General features: G+C 39.4%; 1 protein-coding gene across 1 annotated transcript in view; it reads right to left on the bottom strand.

Annotated features, from left to right (window-relative positions):
* Positions 1 to 5,021: 5,021 nt before the first annotated feature.
* plxdc2b (plexin domain containing 2b) overlaps positions 5,022 to 24,270 on the bottom strand; it is a 103,612-nt gene continuing 84,363 nt past the window's right edge. Inside the window, exons 10-14 of the mRNA XM_044340186.1 lie at positions 22,843 to 22,903; positions 22,582 to 22,735; positions 14,869 to 14,907; positions 9,404 to 9,570; positions 5,022 to 7,281 (exon numbers count right to left, since the gene is read on the bottom strand). Coding sequence (XP_044196121.1) covers positions 7,162 to 7,281; positions 9,404 to 9,570; positions 14,869 to 14,907; positions 22,582 to 22,735; positions 22,843 to 22,903 — 541 coding nt within the window. The 3' untranslated portion in view covers positions 5,022 to 7,161. The remainder of the gene's footprint in view (positions 7,282 to 9,403; positions 9,571 to 14,868; positions 14,908 to 22,581; positions 22,736 to 22,842; positions 22,904 to 24,270) is intronic.

Consider the following 24,270-nt stretch of genomic DNA (forward strand, 5'->3'; position numbering starts at 1 on the left):
ACTATTTTACCCAGTCAGGGCAAATACTGACATATTTGTTGACATTTAATTAATAAATACAACAGGAAACAAGCCTACTGTAGATCTGCTATACTATACATCGTTCTCTCAAGGACTTATTAATATACTGGTATTTTATTTTAACAATACGTCATGACAGTGAATTTAGACGCTGTAGTCACATAATCACTATTACAACTACTGGCCTCTAAGTAATGTGGGCCATCATATTAAATGTCACTCGGCCACATTGCCACTTTGTTGTATCTTGTTTCTGTGTCTCCCTGAGATGCAGTCCAGCATGTGAATCTAACTTACTCCTTAGAAATCAATGAATGAATCGGTTTCTGGGCTTTAACTATACTCTTTGTAGGCCTACAACATGGAATGGCTTTATTTCAACAAGTGCAGCACTGTTTGTTTGTTTGTTTGTTTTTTTGTTTTTTTTGTTTGTTTTTTTTGCTGTTAGGTCCAAATAAATGTATTTTTTGATCTAACTTTTGGGTCAGTTTCTTGAATATTTGACAAATGTAGAAATGGAGGCTCATGAGAATTTTATCACTCAAATAATGTAGATACCTTTTTAAAGTATGTGTCTGAGGTAAAATGTGCAGTAACTAGAAGGTACTTCAAATTATTAAGGAAGCAACTAATGATTGCTGTCATCTGATGATTTATTGTTGATTGATTAATCATCAGCATCAGAAAACGGTGTAAAAAGCTCATCACAATATCCTAAAACACAAGATGTCATTTCACACACTAACTTAACACAATAGAGGAATAAGTAGGAGAATAAGTTAAGTGTAATTTGGTTGAATTTATTTGATGGTTAAAAATACAGAACGACTGCACAACAGTGATTTCCAGCCATCAAGGATTAAAACACAATAAAGTTTAAAAACATAAAACCTTTGCACCACTTGAGACAAAACATACAGACACAGCCTACATGTCTCCAGCTCTCTATAATATAATATATAATATAAATCAGGTTACAAATGACAGAAAAAACATCTTTTCAAAGTTTAAGATGCTCTCGTGCTCTATTTTAGGCTTGAAGTAAGATTATTTCATTGTAAAGCAGCAGAATCAAGAAATGTTTTTATCCTTCATAGTGTTAAAACAAAGCAATACAAAAGTAGTAAAACAACTGTCTTTTATCATTTTGATTTTGCTGTGTCAGAATGTAGTTGTATTAGATTATTTTTAGAGTAGCAGTACGGTGGCTCTGAGGTGAAAAACACAACGACATTTTGTTTGTTTTCTGCAATGTTGTGTTTTGCACCTCAGGGTCACCATACATCAGAGTATTAGATGAATTATTAAAATGCTGGGTGAAACCTGAGCATGCAGCCATTTCATTTGTTTTTATTCCATAATATTCCATAGTCATTCTTTAGTTTGACCACTAGATGGCAGTAAGACATCAGGTTATAGGGTGTTAGCAACAGCAGCACAACACTGTTATGACATTGCCTACAATAGAATCATTAACTTAATTTGGGGAAGTTGTGATAGCTGCACACCTCATTTACATCCTTACTCTCTCCAAAGTCACTCCTCTAGCATTATAAAAGTTTAATCCTCTTTTTGTCCTCTGTTCTACTAACAAACAAAAAACAAAACCTCTGCCTGCCTTTGCCAATACTTTTTCCTCCTTCATGCCTTTTTCTTTTTTTTTCGCTCCTGGTTTGCTGAGCTCTGCTCCAGCTCTTCTTTGCTGTCTTGTTTGCTCAGCTTTCTCTCTATACAACCGTATCTCCTCAATCTGCAGAGAAGCAGTTCCACTATCTACCTGATCCAAGGATTTACCATGAACCACACAGCATTTTTCACTGTCACGCTCTCTTGCAGGATGGGTATGGTTGATGTAAAGAAAAAAGAAAGCTGTGGAAAAAAGTGCATAGTCAAATGAGGGACTTGCAGAATGAGCACTGAGAAAAAGTGTCAGTCAAACACCGGCTTTCCTCCAAATTTATCTGTCCCAAGATCCCTTTTTATTTTCAACTTCCAAAAATATACTATGCAGGATTTTCCTACTAAAACAGTGTATGGACTGGTACAAAAATAATCCCTCTCAATCATCACTCATGACCCACTAGAAGTGTGTGGTGGTCTATGTATCTGCAGAGACTCGGCCCTCTACCTGTATTTTATTTATTATTTTGCTGTGTTCAGGACATTTCTGGGCAATTTTTGGGCAGTGGGTGTGTAGCCCCCAGCCAATAACAGCATGCAGGGTGTAAGGTTGGGACTGGTAGTATAGTGACCTGGTTACATCGTTGTCTCCGTCTCTCTCCTCTGTTCCACTCTGCTCTCTGTCTCTGTGTCATGGAGGTATAAAGAGCAGCAGGTCTGTGTGTCTGCTTGACTGAGGGCGGGGCTGAGCTACACACACGTAGAGCCGAGAGGCCACAGCAGACAGGATGAAGCTCGACATTTACACAAAATCTGACAACATGACACTATGAAACAATCAGAAAATAACGTTTTATTTCTCTGATTCACAGCTTTGTTCTCGCCAGCTCTGCTTGCTCTTTTCATTCACTCTCTAGCTCGCTCATCCACCGCTGCGCAATTTTGAATGCTGTTTACAAACACCAACTGACAAATCCTGCATAGTATACCTTTAAAGTAATTATGATGGCGCTTAAGTCGGAATAATGCATTGCCTGTCAGCTTTCCAGCTGCTCATTGTTTCTCTTTTGTGTATTTGTTCTTTGAATGCATACACGAGTACTGATTAATGCAACAACAGAGGTGATTATTTGCTCCTACAATCCAATTGTATTTAGAAATATTGTCTAATGTATCCATAATTTTGTATAAAGGTACACACACACACACAAGCAGCTATAAAAAAAGACCACAGACATCATCAGTGGTTTTTACCAACATTGTTTATTATTTCAAATGTAATCAAAGCAACAGTAGTTACAGAAATTACAGACAGCTATGATACTGTGTGATTTTTGAGTTTCATTGTGTGCTATGGAGTGTCATGGTAAGATCAGAGCAAAATAAGGTCACAGCTGGAAAAACAAAATCTTTATTGAGCTCTGGCAATCGTCGCTGAATCTGTGTGACTTAACATTGTTCAATCCAACTCATGAGTCAGAAAGTAAAGAACAGCACACAGCAGTAATCTATCTTAACAACAACCACTAAGCTGCTTTTTCATCATCTAAAATAACATGTTAAGAAAGTGGGAGTGAAAGCAATTAGTCAAGTCCAGTGAAGCAAATGAAGACTTTGCTGCCAGAAAACCTCCTGTTTCTTTGAACAAAGTGTCAAAGTGTTACGGCTTCTTTTGTAGACATGTTTAACACAAACTAATCCAACCGTCAGCCACTTTCTCTGACTGCATTTGGACAGTGGTTATAATAAAAACACTTGCAGTTTCAGGTGGCAGTGTACAACAAGCAGATGTTCCAAGCAATTCCTCCACAGGGATTAATCTAACAATATGGCACGGAAAAGCCATCGGCCTGTGAAGTTAAACCCCTTATTCCCTCCTGAATGCGTTTGAAACACTGTTTTGGAAGTTATGCAGAGTCATAAATGAGGGTTTGAAAACCAGGGACCTCATCAGACCTCAGTGTAGTTATAAAGAAGCGTCTGTGTGAAGGATTAAAACAGCCGGTGAGTTCTTCATTTTGGTATTTGTAAATGACTCGTGTGTATCTTTGGGAGTGTAGATTATATCTGTTAATAAAAGCATTTGAAGGTGAACTGGTTTCATTGCATTTACATAAAAGATGGGTTGGTGCTAGATTGGATCAGTCAGAGGGACAATTTGTGAAACTCTTGTGAGATTTGTACAAAGTGTTTCTTTATTGTGCCTGTAACCCTAACCCTAATCCTAACCCTAAACCTAACCGCACTCATGTGAGTTTGTCCCTGCAGCTGATCCAACCTAGAACTTGGTGCTAAAGACGTGACCGTTGGCTAAGAACCGCCTCTTGGATACTGTTGCTATGCCTGTCAAACTTTCTATTCTCACACGACACATTATGCAGGTTAAAATAACAACTCTGGCAGATTTACACTTAAAATTCTTACTAATTTTTGAAAAAGTGTCTCCTTGATTTCAGACAAGGGTAGACAAAAGCAGGCTGGCAGATTTTATCAGCTGTAGTTAATTAGGTAGCGGTTTAACTGGCTGAAGGCGCAAATTCTGACAGTTTAATGTTTCAAAGATTAGAGAAAAATTCCAAAATATGAAAACAGATTTGTGTAACAGAGCTTTGTTTTTTCTTCTTTCCTCTCCCATTAATCATCTCACGACCCCTCAGATTTATCTGGTGACCTTTTGGAGGGGCCCGACCCCTAGGTTTGGAACCATTGGACTAAACTGTATATAAAGTAGTTCAAACCAGCTGCACCTCCAGCAGCTACAACAGTAACATGCTGCTCTAACACTGATGCTTCAGTATTAATAATCTAATGATGTCATATATAATAATATATCAGTCAGAGGGACCAAACCACTACTTTCACTGCAATACTTTAACTACATCAAGCTGCTAATACTTATGTACTTTTACTTAAGTAGGATTTTTCATGCAGGACTTTTACTTGTGATTATTTTTACATTGTTGTATTGGTACTTTTACTTAGGTAAAGCATCAGAATACTTCTTCCACTACTGCCCACACACAGTGCTAGTATAGTGGTGAACGGAGCTTGTTTTTAAAGGGGCCATATTATGAAAAACTCACTTTTTCAGTGTTTGTGCATATGTATTTGGGTCTCTGATGTGCCTAATAAGACCAGTCAGTCAGTTTGGTGTGGGCTGTCTTACTCTGTACTCTTGTGATTCAACAAGCCATTCAGATTTGATGCCCCTTCTTATGTCACACGGGGCGAAGCTAAGCTAAGCTAAACTAAGCTAAGGGCAAACCTCTAACCACACAAACTAAAAAAGTTAGCTTTAGTCATTAATGTGCTCCTTGGAAGTAAAGCTTGGTTAACACTACTTCTTCTTACAGGTTTACTGTTGTATTTTTGGTTTAGACAACACCACAAGTAAACTCTTAAAATGCCAAGTATCGCTAGACTTACTACAGGGCATCGCTTCAATGTGCGAAATCCAAAGTTTGACAGGCTTGCCGTGCTAATCTCTGGTTGGACAATCGCAGTTCGGGGAGGAGTTTAGAGAACGGTCAGTTAACTTCTACTAACGGCTACGTTCTGGATGGTGTTATGGCTGCTGAGCGGTGAGGTGTGGACGCTGTGGGGAGGTTGAGGTAATATTTAAAAGTATAGCTCACTCAGATGCTGATTAGTCTTTGGTCTTGATGTGATGGCAACAATGTGTGTGAATAAAAAAATCTGGATGATTGTTATTTTTTATGCATTTTTCAGTGTTTCGGTGCACTGAACATTTGTGTCATATTGCACATTTTCTTTTTCAGTAGAAGTCCAGAGAAGATACCAATAGTGTGTCTAAAATGTATCTACTATCTATCATTGGTGTAAAAACATGATTTTGTCTTTTGTCAGCAGAAATGAGTTTGAATTTGTGCAGTCAGAAGCCGTGTGTATTGATCAATGACAGCGATGATTGGAACAGTATTCACATTTAAGTAAAAAAGTAGAGAAAGAAAGGCCACTCATAAAAAATAAAAAAGTTTTTTTCTGTACTATACTGCTATACTACAAATGTTTGCCATGAGTTACCTGAATCTGCAAATGTTTTGGCCTCAGTATATACATGAATGTGTTGACACGGATGAGCCAATCATAACGGTTAAACATGGACACAGACAAGCCAATGGTTACGCTGGCAACATACTGGAAAAGGAAACCACACTGTAAAATCAAGGAAACAAAACCAGACCAGTGTGTTCTCTGGCTCACACAAACTGTGTCCAGACACCTCAGATTAATCAATAAGAATCAACTGTGCAGAGCCAGCTCAAACATATGCACCCATAAAGCAGGTGGATATCCAATCACTACTGTAAACTGCTCTCTTTTGCATTCACACGCACACGCACACACACACAAGAATCACTTACACTTTAGAAAATATATTCAGCATACACACTCACAAGCGCCTGTCTTGTAATTTTGCATTAGTACCACATGTCAAATCAAAAAAAAAAAAAAAAAAAAAAAAAAAAAAAATTGTGCATGGAAAAAATTGTGCAAACTCTAGTCAGAGACAAAATGGCACGGCAATAATGAAAAAAAGCAAAAAATAAAAACAAAACAAAAAATACATGACTTAAGAACCAATCAAAATAATGAGAAGGATAAGAGTGTGCCCATCACCCATTCAAAAAAAAAAAAAAAAATCACTGAGATATTTTCAGTGAACAAAAAAAAAAAACCCATCTTACACTTCATTTTCAGGAAATGAAACCAGCCAAACATCATAAACTAATTCAACACCGATGCTGAATGTTCAGAGCTTTTCTCAGAGCCGCTTTTCGATCGCAGTGACAGGAGTTTTCAGCTCGCGTCGTGTCGCACAGCCGCAGCCTCTCTGTGCAGGACGGGCTGTGGAAAAGTCAATTAAGCCTGTGATGGTATCGAAAAGCAATACCGACAGTCTAAACAGATAAATGTGCCAACCCCTGTGTGGAAACAACGTACTGAAAGAAAAAGGAAAATACCTGATGGATATACAAAGGCCTATACTGTATAACCCCACCAACAATAAAGTGGAAATCTCTGTTCACATACTCTGTATTGTTTCTGAAAATATATATTGAATAATTCACCCTGCTCCCCCCCCTCACACACACCAGTAGCAGTCAGGCTGTACAATCCCCTCCATGGCAACATGATAGCAGCCTTACAAACTCCTAACCAATGCTGACTGAGTCGATGACGTCAATGCTGCTCCCTCCCTCTGTCCCCAGTAGGTCAGTTCCTTTGCCAACAGGAGCTGAACAATGGGTTTGTCTGGGATCAGTTTTCAGGGGTTTCTCACGTCCATGTATTGTTGGCTGCTGTACCCAGTCTCATCGAGCGCTCGAACGGCCGATTCTGCAGTCTCAAAGAGTCACTGTGTACACCGAGCTCCTCCGTGGATCCTGGAGGTTCCTTGGTGAGAAGTCCCTGTGGAGCAGGCACGAGGAGGGAGGAGGAGGGCTGGCACAGGCAGGAGGGGGGGAGGCTGCGGGGATGCGGACGCCCCCTCCTCCCTCAGCACTGCTCGGACTCGATGAAGCCCTCCTTCTCCTGGCCCACCGGCTCCACCTCCGCGTAGGCCGGGTGACCTGATCCACGGCGGAACTTCATGGCCGGCCACCTGCTCGGGCGTCTCTGCGGAGGGAGAGAAGAGGAGAGGATGTGTGAGGACAGAGATTTTAGAGCTTAGATTGAAAGGTGAAAGGTCAATGTTAGGCCTGAGGTTTGTCTGTGATCTGGAGAGTTCAGCAAATGCCACACACACCTCGATGACGTATTTCCTAAGTCATTAAACTTTAACGGATAAGTCTGGTGATATTTTATATTTGTCTTATTGTCAACAAATCTCAGGAGAAGAACAAAACCAACAATGCATTGATCCTTCGAACAAGTATCGTGTGTGTGTATCCGAAGCCAAATATATCTTATTCCTGTACCATAAAGCTCCATTGTTGTCCAAAAACTATTAAAACCACATCAATGAGCCACACTGTTATTCTGGGTGACATATTCCTTCATTACCATGAACACACAGACTGTAGTTTATTTTGACTCAATCCCACACGCACCATCCCGCTGCTGTAAATACTCACTAGAGGACCAAACGTGTGTTAATTCGCACATGGAAATAGTCCCCAACAAATACACAATTTACTCCTGTGTGAGTAAAAGCTACAGAGACCAGCTCTTTAAGGAAATTATTTAAACGTTTTTTTTCATTTATGACCTGTTTTTAAAGACTTCACTGGGGTCGAACAGGTTGAGGCTGAGTGCCAGAGACAGATTAGGGATTTCAGAAAACAGTGAAAGACGGAGTGACACATTGTTGGCTTTGATATTTTCTGATCTATCATCTGCTTTATCTTTTAAGAACATCAACTATAAAGCTTATGAACAGGAAGAGATAAATTCTCTGGTTTTATCTGAAAAGAAAGCTAAAACGGTGACTGATGAGGTTTAAAAAGGCAAAATCCACTGACTGATGCTGGCCTTGTAACAGTGACATTGAGAAAAGCAGGGAAGGTGTAAATGTTTTTTTTTTTTTTTAAAGTTGTTTCAACACCACACAGTGTATTACTCTCCAAACAGCACCTTCTCACCCTTTTGAAAATCATAATGCATATTTATGAGTCAGGGATTGAGGAATAAAATGCACTGAGCTCCGTCCAGAGAAAACAATCTCGACAGACAGTGTTTTTACACTGTCGGCCAGAGACTCAGCCTGGTTTGACACAGCATTAAATATATCAGTCTGCTTTGAAACAGGCGGACACATCTGTTGAATGTCTGAACATTTTAGAAAAAAAAGTATCTTATTAAAACTAATTTTTCTTTTGTAAATGTTCCTAACTTATAAACCATATTTTGGCAAGACGTGACTGTCTGCATTTTTTAGAAATTAGTTTTGTCTTTGAGAACATTTGTTAATATTACTGATTTAGGTGGTCAGACAAAAACTCAATATATTTTCCCCGTTGTGGATTTAATTTCCAAAATGTCTCAAATAGAACTGCAATGATTAGTCGATTAATCAGATAGAAAATTAATTTGATTTTCATAATTGAATCATTGGTTCAAGCTATTTTTAAGCAAAAACTACAAAAAAAATCACTGATTCCAGATTCCCAAATATGAATATTTTCTGGTTTTCATCCTCTTCTATGATGATAAAAAACCAATTATCTTTGGGTTTTGGACTATGGTCCGACAAAATGAGACATTTGCAAGATTAATCATGAGCTCTGCAAACTTGGGATGGACATTTTTCACAATTTAGAGACATTTGACATTAAGAAAATAATCAGTAGATTAACTGATAATGAAAAGAATCATTAGTTGCAGCCCTAGTCTCAAATTTGGGAAAATATCATAATATTCATTATTCTACATATCAAACATCCACATTTTTTACTGAAGCACAAGCTAACTAAGTATCTTCACCCTAACTGTCCCTACATAGTTAAATATTATTTTATGTTTTTTAAAAACATATAATTGATTTGGTAAACAAAACAATCTCACCACAAGGTCCATTTAGTAGATCTGAAGCTTTTTGACTGTATTGATTGATTGTATTGTAGTTGCCCAGTTGTAACAGATTTCATTAGTGGACCGTCTTCCACAGATTTTAAGATTTGTGAGAAGATTATTGGGTAAACTTATGTTGTTACAAAGGCCAAGAATGAACTTTTTTAATTAACCATTTCAATTAGGAATTGAACTATTCTAACACCCAGATGGTAGCGTCCCCACTCACCTCGATGAGGAAGAGGCTGGCTGCAGAGGTGGGGTGATGGTAGATGTAGACGGTGACCAGCACACCGGCAACCATGATGAGCATCACCAGGAGGATGCCCAGGATCAGACCAGTGTGCAGAGGGTGTGTGCCGGGTGTCCTGTCGACAGCACTGTCTGCTGGCATTACTGAAAAACAAACAAACAAACAATTTAAAAAAAGACACTCACATACATTACATGTGGGTTTTTTTTAAAATTATGCTCTGAGTAAAGCACTGAAACATTAAAAATCAGCCTTTTGTCTTCATTTAACACATTTACACTCTCATGATGTTAATTAATATGTGCTGTCCCTGATAAATAAACAAATAAAGTAACACCACAAGGATCAGTGGTTTGGATATTTTGGATAAAAGCAACCACACAAATGTGACGTTTTTCTACTTTCACTGCAGTTCTGCTGTTGACCAGCAGGGGACACTCATCATTCATCAATACCTGCTTTTCTTACATTACATATACCAACAAATATGACATAAAGTTGACTTAGACATGCTTGATGCTGGTAATCAAAATTTTACGAGTTTTCATAACACAAAAATGTTTTTATTGAAAAACCTGATTCTGTAAATCTCATTCAGCCATATGTGATTTAAATGAGTTCATTTTTAGTTGAGTTAATGGGAGTTTTTCATTGAAGGGACATTTTCTTTTCTCTGTTACTAATTTCAAGGCTCAGGTCTGAACTGAACGTTATGTGCTCTCTGTTGATTGTTCTGTAGCCTGTTTAGGTATTCATGAGCTGTTCTCCTCTCCTGCAAGTACGAGTTAAGCCCAAACCAAGGTTAACAGCATATGGTCCTGATTGGAGGAGGAAGCAGACCTATGGATGCTGATAGAGTCCTGTTGTAGCCTCCAGTTGTGGTGAGGCAAACCAAAGAGGCTGCATTATAAATCTGTCCTTCAGTGAGCCTTGGAAAAAATCCCTCGTCTTTAAAGCACTTTGTAAGAGTCATATTGGAGGGTTACATTTGACCCAGCAGGTATTTTGAGAGCTCTTTTCAAGATGATAAGAGCGTCCTGTAACCGACTGGGAATCTTTGTTTTCATCTATGGAGGCACAATTTCCCCCAAAAACATGAAATGAGAATTTTCACCTGCAATTTGTCAGCTACAAGAACACACAGAATAAGAATTCACTACAGAAAAACAAGAAAATGTAAAGGTTTTTAGTCTTGACGCCTCCCAGCAGAGACACACTGATCATAGCAGGGGAGAGCTAATGAAGCGATAATGAAAAAAACAATGTAGATTCTGCCCTTAAAGCTTATCTCATGCAGATTTATAACAGGTCCAGCCCAGATCTGTTCACCAGGCTGCAGATTTCTTCTTCTTCTATGTCCCCCCCTGACAACCTCTCCCTGGGCTCCCTGGCTTTAATTAGCAGCTCTAGCCACCGCCGAGCTTGTCAGCCAACCAGCCTCTCCCCTGGCTCCCTGCCTCATTGATTTCCAGCACACAGAATAACCGGGTGGTAATCAAACCTGTCCAATGTGTGTGGGCAGTCATTGTAAACGTGTGGTTGTACAAGTTAGCGTAGCCGTTATGTGCACTCTCTGGAAACTGTAAATTTAAGAAAGAACAAAGGATGGATAATTTGTTGTTCTGAAACATCACAACAAACCTCTTTTGTTCATAATCCCACAAAAAAAATCGTGCTCATAATGCCATTGGGTTTTTTTTTATGATATCTCTCACAGTCAGTCAGTCTTGAATCTGGCGAGTCAGGAGCTCTACTTTTCAGAGAAAAACAACTTGGCAGAGAAAATGACATCATGACATTTTTCGCTATTGTGCTTAATCCTAATAAACACGGTCTGAAAGGGTGTTTTTTATTTTTCTGTTTTCTCAGAAAAGGCATTGTTCCTGTGTTTATCTGAGAGTGCTCAGTCCAAGAGCAGAGCCATCTCATGGTCAGCTGGAAGCCCAAACGATGCGACAGGCTGTTAGTCTGCTGTGTTAGCAGGTTAGCAGGGGGCATGCGACTGAGTGGGGATGTAGACACAACGAGAAATCAACAGCAGCCAAATAACCAGCAGGAGGGCCAGCAGAGACGGTTCGGACCAGACCCCTGGAGGAGCCGAGAGCTCAGCTGAGACCGACAGTTGCATCCTGACACTTTTGAGTGGTACATTTAAACCATTAAGACAGCAGAGACACGCGCCTCAAATATCATTTATACTGGGTTATAGTGGGTTGTTGAAGGACGGGACAGATAAAAACAAGTGCTCTTAAGTCTTTGTGTATGCTTTGTTTTGTCATTTTTGTCCTTATATCAGTGTAGACATGCAGTCAACGCAGCTACACAACAAACAAGAGTCTACAGTCATGCCATTAATTAAAACTGTGACCTAATGATAGACGAAAAGCCACAGAATCACCAACATTATTATGATTCATGAAGGGGACGTGAATGTTTGTACTAAACTCTATTGCAATCCATCTGACAGTTGTTAAGACATTTCACTCAAAACTACAAAGGTCAACCTCATGGAGGAAAAGTCAACAGATCATTAAAGTCAGTGGGATTGATCCTCTGGGAAGCATCAATGTCCATCACCCAGTCTATCCAATAGTTGATGATAAGGGTGCAACTAACAATTATTGGCATTGTTAAGTAATAATCAAGTTTTTTCAATGAATCATTTAGTCTATGAAATAGTGGAAAATGTCAGTCACAAGGAGAACCCGAGGTGACATCTTCTACTCTACCAACAATTTAAATCCCAAAATATATTTAATTACGATTATATTACAAAGAATTTAATTTTGAGGTTTTGCTTGATGATTGACAAACAATCAATTAACTAAAAGATTAATTAATTGTTGCAGCTGTCGTCATTGTTATTGCATTTAAGACCAAAGTGCTGGACTGACATGGCTAAAAATATTCATTATTCCAGAAGTGTTTGTCAATATTGATCATTATAGCACAATACAGTCTAATTGGGGGACGCAGAGAGCTGGAACATCTTTAGCTAATTGCCCTGAATTCATTCACCATTAGCTTTGTCCTTATGACGGCTCGAACCTGAGGAGACTAATAAACACTAATGGACGAGGGAAGTCTAGACAGCAATAAAACTACATTAGAGCTTTTGAGAAAGGATGATTGAGACCAATGGAAACTCAGCCAAGCTGCTTTCAGCTAAACATTAGAAGAACACAATTGTTCTCTCACCTGGCTAATGGGTCTTTAGAAAACAAACTGAACAGACCTATAATTCAGCTTGTTTGTTAATAGATGTGGAGGAGTGGTGGTGTTGAGTAGGTTCACTCGTGTTGTTCCTTATCTTAGCACCTGCTGTAGCCGTAATCGCCTCAGTGTTTCCTACCACAGTCAAGGTCAGAGGACATCTTGGCGTAACTGACTGATGTGAGAGATAAAGATGCTGAACAGCTGAAGACGTCCTGGAGGAGATACATTTTTAAACTACTGTCTTATTAATAAACCTGCCCAAATATCCAATAATATGTCTTAAATGTTATGTCTAAAAATCATCAATGAATCATCTTTGATTTGGACACAGACAAAAACTACAGAAATTCATGCTTTTTTCAATCTTAGTATAATCATTCTGGTGGCTTCCATGCAATTACTTTTCACCTTGAATAACATTATCCCAGGTATGCGGTGGAAAAAGGTTAGCTGCATGAAAAAAAACAAAAAAACTGGAATGCCACGCTGAGATATCATCACAGCGCCAGACGCCAGCACAAGAGTGCTCGAGTGATGGGAGACATGCAGCGTTTGTGTAATGAAAGTGTGATAGAAGCTGTGGATTTCCAATTCCTCTCAAGCAGGAAATGAAACATTTGAAAGGTTATCTCCGAAACCTGATAGAGTTGGAAGTCATTTCAGAGTTTGAATGTTTTGCACATATTAGCAACTAAAGTGTGTTGAGCCTAGAATAAAAGTAATACTGAATTTCTGTAGGTGGTGTACCAAATGTAGTATTTTCAAACAGCAGGCACTGTCAAACGAATGGTGATACTTTGATCACTGATCAAACCTCACCACTTCCTATCACTAAAAAGACTTTTCTGTTTTGCTGCATTGACCAGTGATGAATACTGGAAGTCGTTTCTCCATAAATGTTTCTACAATAATGTTAAGATGGTACATGTGTAATTGATCTTTTGTCAAGTCAAGTCAATTTTATTTGCCCAATATCACAAATCACAGCAATACAACATCCTCTATCTTTTGACCCTCAACACAAATAAGGAAAAACTCCATAAAAAACCTTTTAATGGGGAAAAAAATGGAAGAAACCAACAGAGGAGAAATCCCTGTTTTTGGTTGCTGTTGGGTTTTTACAGGTGATGGCTCTGGGAACTTCTGAAGGTCATTTGTCCTGATTTCTTGTATACAAAATGCAACCTGAGTGCAAACTGTCATCTCTGGTGTTAGAAGACTGTTTTGATTTGTTGGTGAGCTGATTTTATATTCACCCACCATCAAAACACTGATGCAATGAAGTACATTATCTGCAGCATTTGACTGAGCAGGTGTCAGGTTCCTCTAACTTCTCTCAGACTTAGGAGCTACTCTTAGCTCTAAAACGCTTTGTTAATCACTCTTAGACCAAAAACTTAAGAGTCCTAAAACTAGGACTAGCATCTCTTGTTGTGTTCACAAGTTTCTCCAAACTCGGGCTCCAAACTCCTCTACTACTCTACTTTTAGTCTTAAAATGTTTTGTGAATATGGCCCCAGATTTCTAACAGATAGCCTACATTACAAACTGCGCGAGCGGAGTTTAACCAGGAAGTTTGATATCTGGCGTAAGACACTTTAAAAATGCATTATGGGAATTGTAGGATCCTGTGTTTTTGGAGCTTGGCCCATTTTACGGATTAAAACCTGGATATCCCAGGTGCTGGAGCTTTTATTTCGATCACTATTTTTCTAAATCTGTCTCTCAAAAGTCCCCCATCTTTATGGAAGTACAATACTGAATTGCTTGAATACTCCTTTAATCGATGATGTGAATAATCTTCAGTTGCAGCAGATGCTACACACAGAAAAAAAGGGTTCCTAACATTATTTATGATTATTGACAACTTACTCATAAGAGGTTTGTAGAAAAAATACTTTGGCATTCAAAGCGATGTGCTGTCATACAAACACGCCTCCACAGTGTAAGAACTGATTTTTTGGGAACAGGCCTCCTGCCTTCACTCATACAAGTCCAGACACTAACATTGATCTGCGCAACCCTCAAAGGACAATTAATCATTATAGTCGGCTGCTGGATAAAGTTTATCAGCTGACTGAGCCACACGACTTCCAAACAGATCAAAAAGCAACCAGGGAACAATACTTCAGTTGTAAAAAACAAAACAGAAACACACACAGCTCAGCAGCAGCCACAGCAGCAACAGTTACTGGACGCCACAGCAGTGAAAGACGGGAACCTACCTGGGTTGTCTCTGAGATGCAGAGCGATCTTGGTATCATCTACGAGGAGAAACAGAGAGAAACAAATGTGAGCGTCAGACACAATAAAATCAGCATTTCTCTTTGTAGTTTGTTTTTTAAGGCGCTAATAAAATAAACAGCTTCCCGAAGGTCCCAAATGAGATTAAGCTTCTTTCATTAGTGGACCGTCTTCCTTTCAACATGAAATTTACTCCACTTTAAATCTGATTAAAATTTAATTCCTAGAATATAATGGTTCAACATGCATAATTCAACACATAAAAGCAGTCTGGGGTTAACTATACATGTGAAATATGTAAATGTAGCGTGACCCACTTCTTCTAGAGGGGTAGCAGGCATTTACACACACACACCGTAGGATTCACATTATGCAAATTTGGCGCATACTATATACCACCAGATAGATATATTTCACCAAACGATTTTATTCAAAAGGATTTTCTGTTTTCAATTTTCAAAACAGCGAGTGTAGCCACATTTCGGTGTCTGAAACGAATCCTTAAATGAGATATACTACTCTGAGCGACTGCACAGAATTTAGTCCTTCAATCCCACACCAGAGTGAGGGTCATGAATATGGATCATCGTGGCTCGAGGAATATAAGTATTTAAGTCTGTCGTAGCCGATAGGGATGTAACAAAAAGCTGCTTTGTGTATCTGTTGATCTCACAAATATGTCTGTATCTGTTGCAGTGTTTGGATTCATGTTTAGCTGCTTGCAAAATAACTATAATAATATTTTAATCATATACCTAAACTAAACAAATAATAAAGAATGATTTGTATTTGAGTCCTATGTTCACAAAAGAGGGGAAAAAAAAGGTCTGTGTGGACATGAATTGTGGAAATACTGTAGAACATGTAGCATAGATGGAAGATACAAGTCAGAATTGTACTGGGTGACATCAGTTGATGGACGAGGACCGCACACTAAGCTCCACTGATTTTATTATATAACCAACGTTCTACATTTACATTTTGTTATTTGGCAGACACTTCTATCCAAAGCCATTTACAAGCGAAGCAAGACAATCAAGCGTTAAGAGGACAGTGACTCTGAAAGAGCAGTGGGACAAATTCTCAAGTAGCTGACTAGGAACAAGTGCAATGAGATACACAGAAGGTTGGTCTTTGTTCATTTTTTAAAAAAATATATATAATTATTAAAGTAAGAAACAACTGGGAGTAAAAAAGTGAATAAGAAATACCACAAACAACAGAAAGAAGCTGAAAGAAGTGCAGCAATAAACAAAGTGCTAAAAGGTCAAGGGGCTCAAGTGTTAAGGTTTTCACAGGGGAGCTGAGTTTTCAGGCGTTTCTTGAACGCACCTTGGGAGTCAGCGGACTGTGTGGAGCTGGGTAGCTCATTCTCATTTGTGGTTCCGCACACGAGAATTTGAGTGGGTAAGATTTGTCTTTTGTCTGCAGTGGTGATTCACAATCACCACAGTCTCAGAACATACCTGAACGCCTCCTGTGTAGTCACTCGCTGCTGCTGATGATCTGTTAGACATGCTGCTAATGTTATGCCCTCTGTTTAGACACGTGGTAAAAGTGTCCATTCTTGATTAAAAGCTCTGTTTTTGCTGTCTATTTTTCTCTTTTTAGAGCAATTTTCTCTGACTTGTGTCACGACTCGTCTCTGTTCTCTCCCTGACATACTGGAGTCAGTCGGCAGAGCTCTGAAGCTTTGAGTGGCTCGCTGATCGCTGGTTTATTCAAAATTTATTAATATTAAACATATTGTGTCCAAATTGCACCAAATTCAACACTGCACTCCCTTGACTCCCCAGCCAAACACACACTAAGCGTGGAGTTAATTGGAGGAACAGTTCAAGAGATCCCAAAGGACACACATACAGACAGAGATTCCTTCCTTTAGAAGACAGATGTGAGTTATTTTTGTTTTGTTTGCTTTTCACCTGGTTCCTCGTGTAAGCCTGCATACATGAGGTGACCGAAGGAAGAATGTGTTGTGTGCTGCTCGTGTTCCTTGTACCCATGTGCTGACCTGCTGTCTCTGACATGTTACTACTTGCCTGTGAGTTTGTTTTTGTGTGTGTGTGTGTGGACTGGGTAAACTGTAGAACTGAATATCCTGTCTGGGATAAATAAAATGTATGTCTGATAAATAAATGTAGTCTGAGTCTGAGTCCTGCATGCATGCGATTGGATGTTACCAGACACACAGCTGTGGATGAGTCAGTGATTGTGAAGCATGTTGAAAACAGCTGAAGCCGATCAGCCAAAACAAGCGACTTCAGTGCTCTGCCTAAACTAACGTTAGGCTCCATTCAAAATCACAAATGTGAACCTCATGGCGGAACTAGAGGAAAAGTCAGGAGATCACCAAAGTCATTAGAAGCATCATCTGGAAATGTCTGTACAGCAAGTTTTGTGCAAATACAAATAAAATTCATATGCTGTTTGCAACTGTTCCTATTCAAATTATGTATTCATGTCTGTTTACATCCCTAGTGCTGCTGTATCGGGACGGTCCACAGGAGAGAAGTGACACTTGATCTAATCTCTTTAAAACAAAACAGCCCCTCTGAGGACGGCGTACGAAGTTCAGTCGAATGTCAGCGGAGTGAGAAATGAGATAAAAACTTTCCATGTCGGCTTTTCTCACATCCAAACACACTCGCACCTACGCAGACACATTTCTCCACTCCAGTCTGCCTCTCCTCTTTTCCCCTCACTCTCTCGTCCAGCTGCAGGTCGCCAGCACGTGCATGAGCCACCCAGCCTGCACTCTAACCTGACCTTTGACCCCTTGCAGCTGAAGAGACAGGGGAAACTGATCCGCTGTGCGTGTCAGACAGTCAGAGAAGTTCTCTGTGTCAGCAACACAACAAATACCACAGCGTGACCTCTTAGCACACACAGTCACATTTAGTCATACACACACAAACCAAACACTTTTTATTTCTCTGTTCTTCTGTTAGTCCTCTCACCACGCCCTGGTTTGATCTGTAAGATCAGTTGACGTGTTTTGCCTCACAGTGGGACAGTTTTCTCACTCCTCCCTGAGCTCACTGCATCCATCCTCATCACAGCAGCCCATCGGGCACCCCAACGGTGATGGAGTGTCCATTTAAACTCAGCCCCCACAAGATGATTAATGGGGGGTGCAACAGAGAAAAGGTTGGCTACTGCCTCAGTTAACGATGAAAGTGAATGCCTTTTTTGTGAAAATGAAATAATGGATAACCCACGCCTGAATGTAGAAAACCTTTAAAAATTCAACAAGAGAAAAATACCATCAGCCATGTAGGAGCAGGGTGGAATAACACTGCAGATGTTGCACTCTTGCACTACAAAATAGTCTATCTTAAGTTATTTAGTCTCTTAAAAACCACATTACCAGAGCAGCCTTTAAAGATTTAAATGATACTTTTGATTTCTGCTGGCAAAAAGAGAAATTATCTGACCGCAGGGGTGCTTTGGCTTGTTGTGGAAAAAATAAGATTTTCCAAATAAATGTAATGGCACTTTTTAAAACTGTACTTACAAAGTGCTTTACAGAAGGACAAAGGAAAAGGAAATAAAAGAGACCAATGAGATGAGAAAAACATGGACACAGACTGCACAAACCAGAAATATAGTTACTGCATCAAGAAACTGCCGAAGGAAACAAGTCACTTTTAAGATGCTTCTCTTAGACTTTAAAAAGGAGGGTGTTCAGCTGTTGAGGAGCAACAACCCAAAAGCACAATCATATTAAGCTTTGAAGTCAGAACAGTCAAGGTCAAAGTCTGCTGAGGAATGTTTGAGATGGATTTTTTGTGGTGTGTCATGAGCCAAAACATTTACTGATCTGCTTCCTGTCAGCCTTCGTAACCACAAACTGAGCCCTTATTTCAGCTTCTCACATCAGGTCCCCGATACAGTGACTCTCCGGACACCTTCCCCATTAAAAGATGGGCCTGGTGATAGTCTGCATTGTTCTTATTGTCAAAAAAACAATAAAAAGACCCAAACCATCGATAAATTTATCCTTCAAACAAGTATCATTTGTGTAGCCAAAGCCTGATATAGTTTATTCCTCTTTGCTTCCATTGTTGAAATATTAAAAACACAAATGTTCTTTAATTACCATGAACACACACGCAGTTTATTTTAAGTCAATCCAACATACAATTACAGATAAAAATAGTCCCCAATAAATCCACCATTTACTCCTGCTTAAGTAACATTTGCTAAAAACCACAGTGCCCAACTGATTCAGGAAATTACTGAGCTTTTTTTTGTTAAATCAAACTTTGTATTTATGACAGATTTTAGGAGATTTATGTGTTCAGCAGACAGGGTAGTGAAGTAAGAAAGTATTGAGAGATGGACTACTGCATTGTTAGTTTTGGTCTTTTCATGGGATTTGTTGAAGAGAATCATAAAATATCAACTTAATGTATGGCATTTTCCATAAATGTTCACTCGCCAGCTGCGTTATAGAGATTTGGGGAAACAAGGATTCGCGCAAAACAACATATATCAGGTCAAGTTGTCTGAGGCTCCTACAGCTCTCCAAATAAACATGATTTTTACACGACTCATTTCAAACGTTTGTCTCTGAGTCTGAACGAAGGCAAACACAGAAACTAGCTGCTTGGAATGGCCATTATGGCTAACTACAACCAGAGCAATTTGCCTGCCAATGTAACCACCCTGCATATTTATCTGCGCATGTCGGTTTGATCACAAGTATGCGGCTGACTTTCACTGCACATATTTTTGCGTTTTGCTACTTCTTGCACAAACATAGTTACCATATTCCTAGTTTTTTCCCCAGTATATTTTTTCTTTATGTGTAAACAAGTGGTAACCACCACTGCTTGAGACTGAAGCCGATGCAGAAGTACCTTAAAGTGCATTACTACTGATGGCCGCTAGATGCTGGCTCTAATAGACTCCCATTCAAAAAGTGTCAACTTCTCACTAGAAATACTACATCAATCATTTTTTTTTCGACGAGTCATTATGGTCTCAATCTTGTTCGTTTCAGCCTAAGGTAGCGGGGCGTGTTTGCAGAGCGTGAAAGGCAACGCCCTGCACTCCTTATTTGGAAAGTCCTGGCTCCAAACCGAAAAGATGGCCATCTTCATATAGAGTCTATGGTAATCGATGTTAAAGACAAATTTCTATAATGTTCATTCTGTCAACTGCAGTCAGATATGCAGTTGAAGCAGTATTTTATCCTTCAGAGTTCAGACTTCCTTCATGTTCTTAAAAGGATGCAATAAGCCTAAATAAATTAAATCACAAGGATAATAGTAGATGTCTGAAATTATTGGTTGTCCATTACCTCATGGTACTGTATGCTCATTGTGTGTCCAACACTCAATGTGGAAGCACAAGACAAGTAGTGACATTACCTGAAACTTATGACTTAAGTAAGGAGTAGACTCCTTCCTATCACTTTGATTCAATTACAGCACATCTGGAGCTGATTAAGATAAATTGCCTGTTTACATAAATGAATTGCTCAAAAGCCATACAACGGGAAATGAGCTGAAAATTGGCACAAAAACAAAACAAACAAACTCTTAACTTTCACAGGAAAAAAAAAAGGAAATGAAAGTAAACAAACTCTAGAGGACACCTTGGCTGTTCTCCCATCATCAGCAGAGGAATCCTGTCTGCTCCTTTCAAAGAGGATTTGCATTAGATAACTGAGATTATGCTGCAGTATGGTTCGGGTTAACCTCCCGCTGGGGTGCGGTGAATCATATGCTCAATGCTTTGCACTGCAATATCAAAAGGAGCATGACCTCCTCGACCTTTGCTGGGAAATAGTGTTAGAGAGAATCACAGTTTTCACACAACTATAAAGAAGAGAAGCTCAAGACTAATGCTAGAGAGAAGGCACAGGAAAGATATTTTAATGGGGAAATATCATGCATTTTGTGATTTTTTGTTATTTCTTTACTGTTATAATGTAAAATATGATCAAAGGTCCAAAACTTGAGGTGAATGCATGTAAAAATGCTCCCTGCAAGTCAAACGCCAGGGCTTCATCCTGGCCTGTACCTCTACTTCCTCCTCGTAATGACACTAGATTGTTCACGCATGCCCACAAACGGCTGTCCCTGCTGTAATCTTTGTTGCTAAAGTTGTTCCACCGGATGTTGACGTTGTCCACTCGCATATTTTGGATCAGATTTGGGCTCCAACATGTGGGGATGTATTAAAGAAGTTTATATTTTGAGTAAATGAGAAAAAGAAGTCAAATACAATAATTATTGTTTGTTTACGTAGCCTCCAGAGCTGGTGGAGGTCGGCCGAGATGCAGCTCCCGGTAACTGGCCAATCAGAACAGATTGGGCTCATCAGGAGGGGGACCTTAAAGAGACAGGAGCTAAAACTGCCTGTTTCAGACAGAGGCTGAACTCAGGGGCTGCATGAAGGTAATAAAGATAAATAAGGAGTTTTTTTTTAAACTGTACATCATAAAGGTATTCCACTGGAGCCTAAGAATATAAATATAGACTTGGAAATGTGCCTCATATGTCCCCTTCAACCTTCAATACATCTACAGTGAATGTCATCTTGTGGAAACTTATTTTGACTGATTATTTTTATGAAAGGAAATAACAGTGAGAAGAACACCATCTTAGGTCTTTTTATGGTATATGTTGACATTGAGAAAAATATCAGCAGACTTATTCTTTAAAGCCACTGCACCTTCAAAAAATCTGTACTTTAACTGAACTTTGTCTACAGCTATATTCCTTCCTTCTTTACTGGTACAGGATATATGTTATCTGAGCAATATTATATTTACATTATATTATATTACATGGTTCTGCATATTTGTATATTGCCTTTGTGACTTTATGGGAAATATTGAGCATAACCTGAGAAAGAGTCCCATATCTGGATCAGCTGTTTGACTTGAATATAATTTAATTTAGACTCTGTTTGCTGTATTAGATTTCTCTTTTTCTCTAAAAAGCCACAGTCATGGCAAGAAAGAGTCCTTAAATGTAAAATGAGACCTTGAAAGAGAGAGAATACAGGTAATAACAGGCTTCAGAAAGCCTCAAAGTCTGGATTAGATCGAGCCAATTTTACTGAGCTCCGTAATGATTGTAAAGTGACTTTCCACTTACTTTAACAAAAGCCAGCGCTCAATCTCATTTTCTTTGAAACATTTAGCCTTTTACAGGCCCTAACAGTAAAGTATCGAGCTACTGCTTTATAATTAACCTGAAACGATGATTAAGAGTAATAGTAGGATGAGTATACTTTTAAAACATTATCAAATGTATTGCCAAAAAGAAGTTTTCAGGAATAAAAGCCGTTTAAGCTGAATGAGATGATAACAACTTTGTGTGGCTGCATCTAACAGCACTTTGGACTGCTGAGATTTATCCTAATTCAATCTGCATTGTTTAAAAGTTGATACAAACACAGCTGCTGTGCCTTGCCCCACTGCCTGCCATCTGGAATGATTTTTATTTTTTTTTTATCTCAAATGGAGAGCTACACCACATATTGATGCATTCTCCAAAAGCGAGTGTCTTGCGCATGTTGTAAAAGAGGAAACACATCAATACCAATAAAGAACAGTTCGAGCAAATCCGCTTCATTTAATACCTCGTCAGAACAGAGCATCCATCACTTCTTGAGAGAAAGCTCTGGGCTCCTACGCAACACGCCTTGTTCCAGCTGTCTGTTTGCTGCATTACCTTCAGTGGGGACGCTGGTGGGAGGGTGCGAGGTGGAGGGCGTCTCCCTGCCCGCGGTGGCCTCTTTGCTCCTGGATGTTGTTTTGGCGACAATCGTGGTGGTGAAGGGGTAGAGGTACGTGGTGTCGATGATGTCACACATCTTGTCCTTAGTCTGAAAAATGAGAGATGAAAAGAAAAATGATGTGAGAGGATGTAAGAGGTTATTCATTACATTTAAGTCATGGCTGCTTATCGTATGTCTTTATCGTGACCACTCACCTCATCTGGGCAGCTGTTGTCCACCCAGTCCTGCCGATGGCGGTCAAAGCCACTGGAACATCTGAGTGCAGAGGAAACAACAGTCAGTCAGAATTTAGTGTAATTCAGTGCTGAGACAATTAGTCAATTAATTGATCTGTTGATGGATTGGTCAAGAGAAAATGTGGTCTTTATTTCGACAGTGACACTGTAGATAAAGACAAGAAAGGGATGGGAGAGCCAGAGGGGGAAATGATATGCAACCAGCTGGAGTTGAACCATGTACACTGCAGTTATACAGTATGGGTCTTTTCTACCAGGCCACCCCAATTAACAATTTTGATAACCAATTAATCAATCACTTAATCCAAAGTGAAGTCTTTGTGCATGAAAGTTGATTCTAAACCTTTGGGAACAAGATGTGGAACGCAATAACATCCAGATGCAGTTAAAAGCTACAAAAAGGGGACCTTTGAGCTAAATGCTAACATCAGCATATTACCATACTGTATGCGTCATTGCTTTCTCTCTCTGCTTGCTGCTAGAGTGGTTTGTTTGTTGGTTTGAGTTGGAGAGAGACATCAGGAAACTGTCTACACCTGAGTAAATTGGGCCTCAGACTATTTAAGTGGCTTCATTTCTGACATTTCTCCTCCTCCTGGGCCTCTACCAGCTAGCTTGGTCAGGGGCTTTGTATTTCATTTGCATGCATCACACACCACACTCATCCACACACTGCATGCATCACTGACCATAACTGACTAACATTATTATTATTTTATTCATGTATGATTCCCTTTATTTTGTCACTGACTCTAAACCAGTTGGTGACACGTGCTAACAATGAAAATGCTAATATTCTGATGTTAAGCAGGTATAATGTTTACAGTGTTTACCGTCTTAGTTTAACATGTTAGCATGCTAACATTAGCACTAAACACAAAGTCTTACTGAAGCTGATGGGGATGTTATTAGTTTTGCTAGCATTTTCCCATAAACCAAAGGATTGAATAAGTTAAAATTTGATGATGGCGCTAGATGAAAAGTCAGCGGATGACAGAAGTTATTACCAATCATCCTGACTGGGACATGGATGTCTGAACCAAATTTCGTGGCAATCCTTAAAATAGTTCTGCAGACATTTCACTCAAAACCACAAATGTCAACCTCATGGTGGTGCTGGAGGAAACGTCAGCGGATCACCAAAGTCCGTAGGATTCATTCTCTGGGTATAATGAATGTCTATACAAAAGTTTGTTGAGATATTTCAGTCTGGGCCAAAGTGGTGGACTGAACCACTTCCAGACAGACCAACGTTGCCATCCATAGAGCTATGCCGCTAGCGTGGCTTCTCAAAAGCTTCTCCAGAGCCACAGAGGATGTCATGCAACTGTTTTCACAAACTGAGTAGTACTCTACAAGTTGATTTGTAAAAATTGGTTGGAGTGT

Source organism: Thunnus albacares, chromosome 21 (assembly GCF_914725855.1).
Source record: "Thunnus albacares chromosome 21, fThuAlb1.1, whole genome shotgun sequence".
Taxonomy (NCBI): Eukaryota; Metazoa; Chordata; class Actinopteri; order Scombriformes; family Scombridae; genus Thunnus; species Thunnus albacares.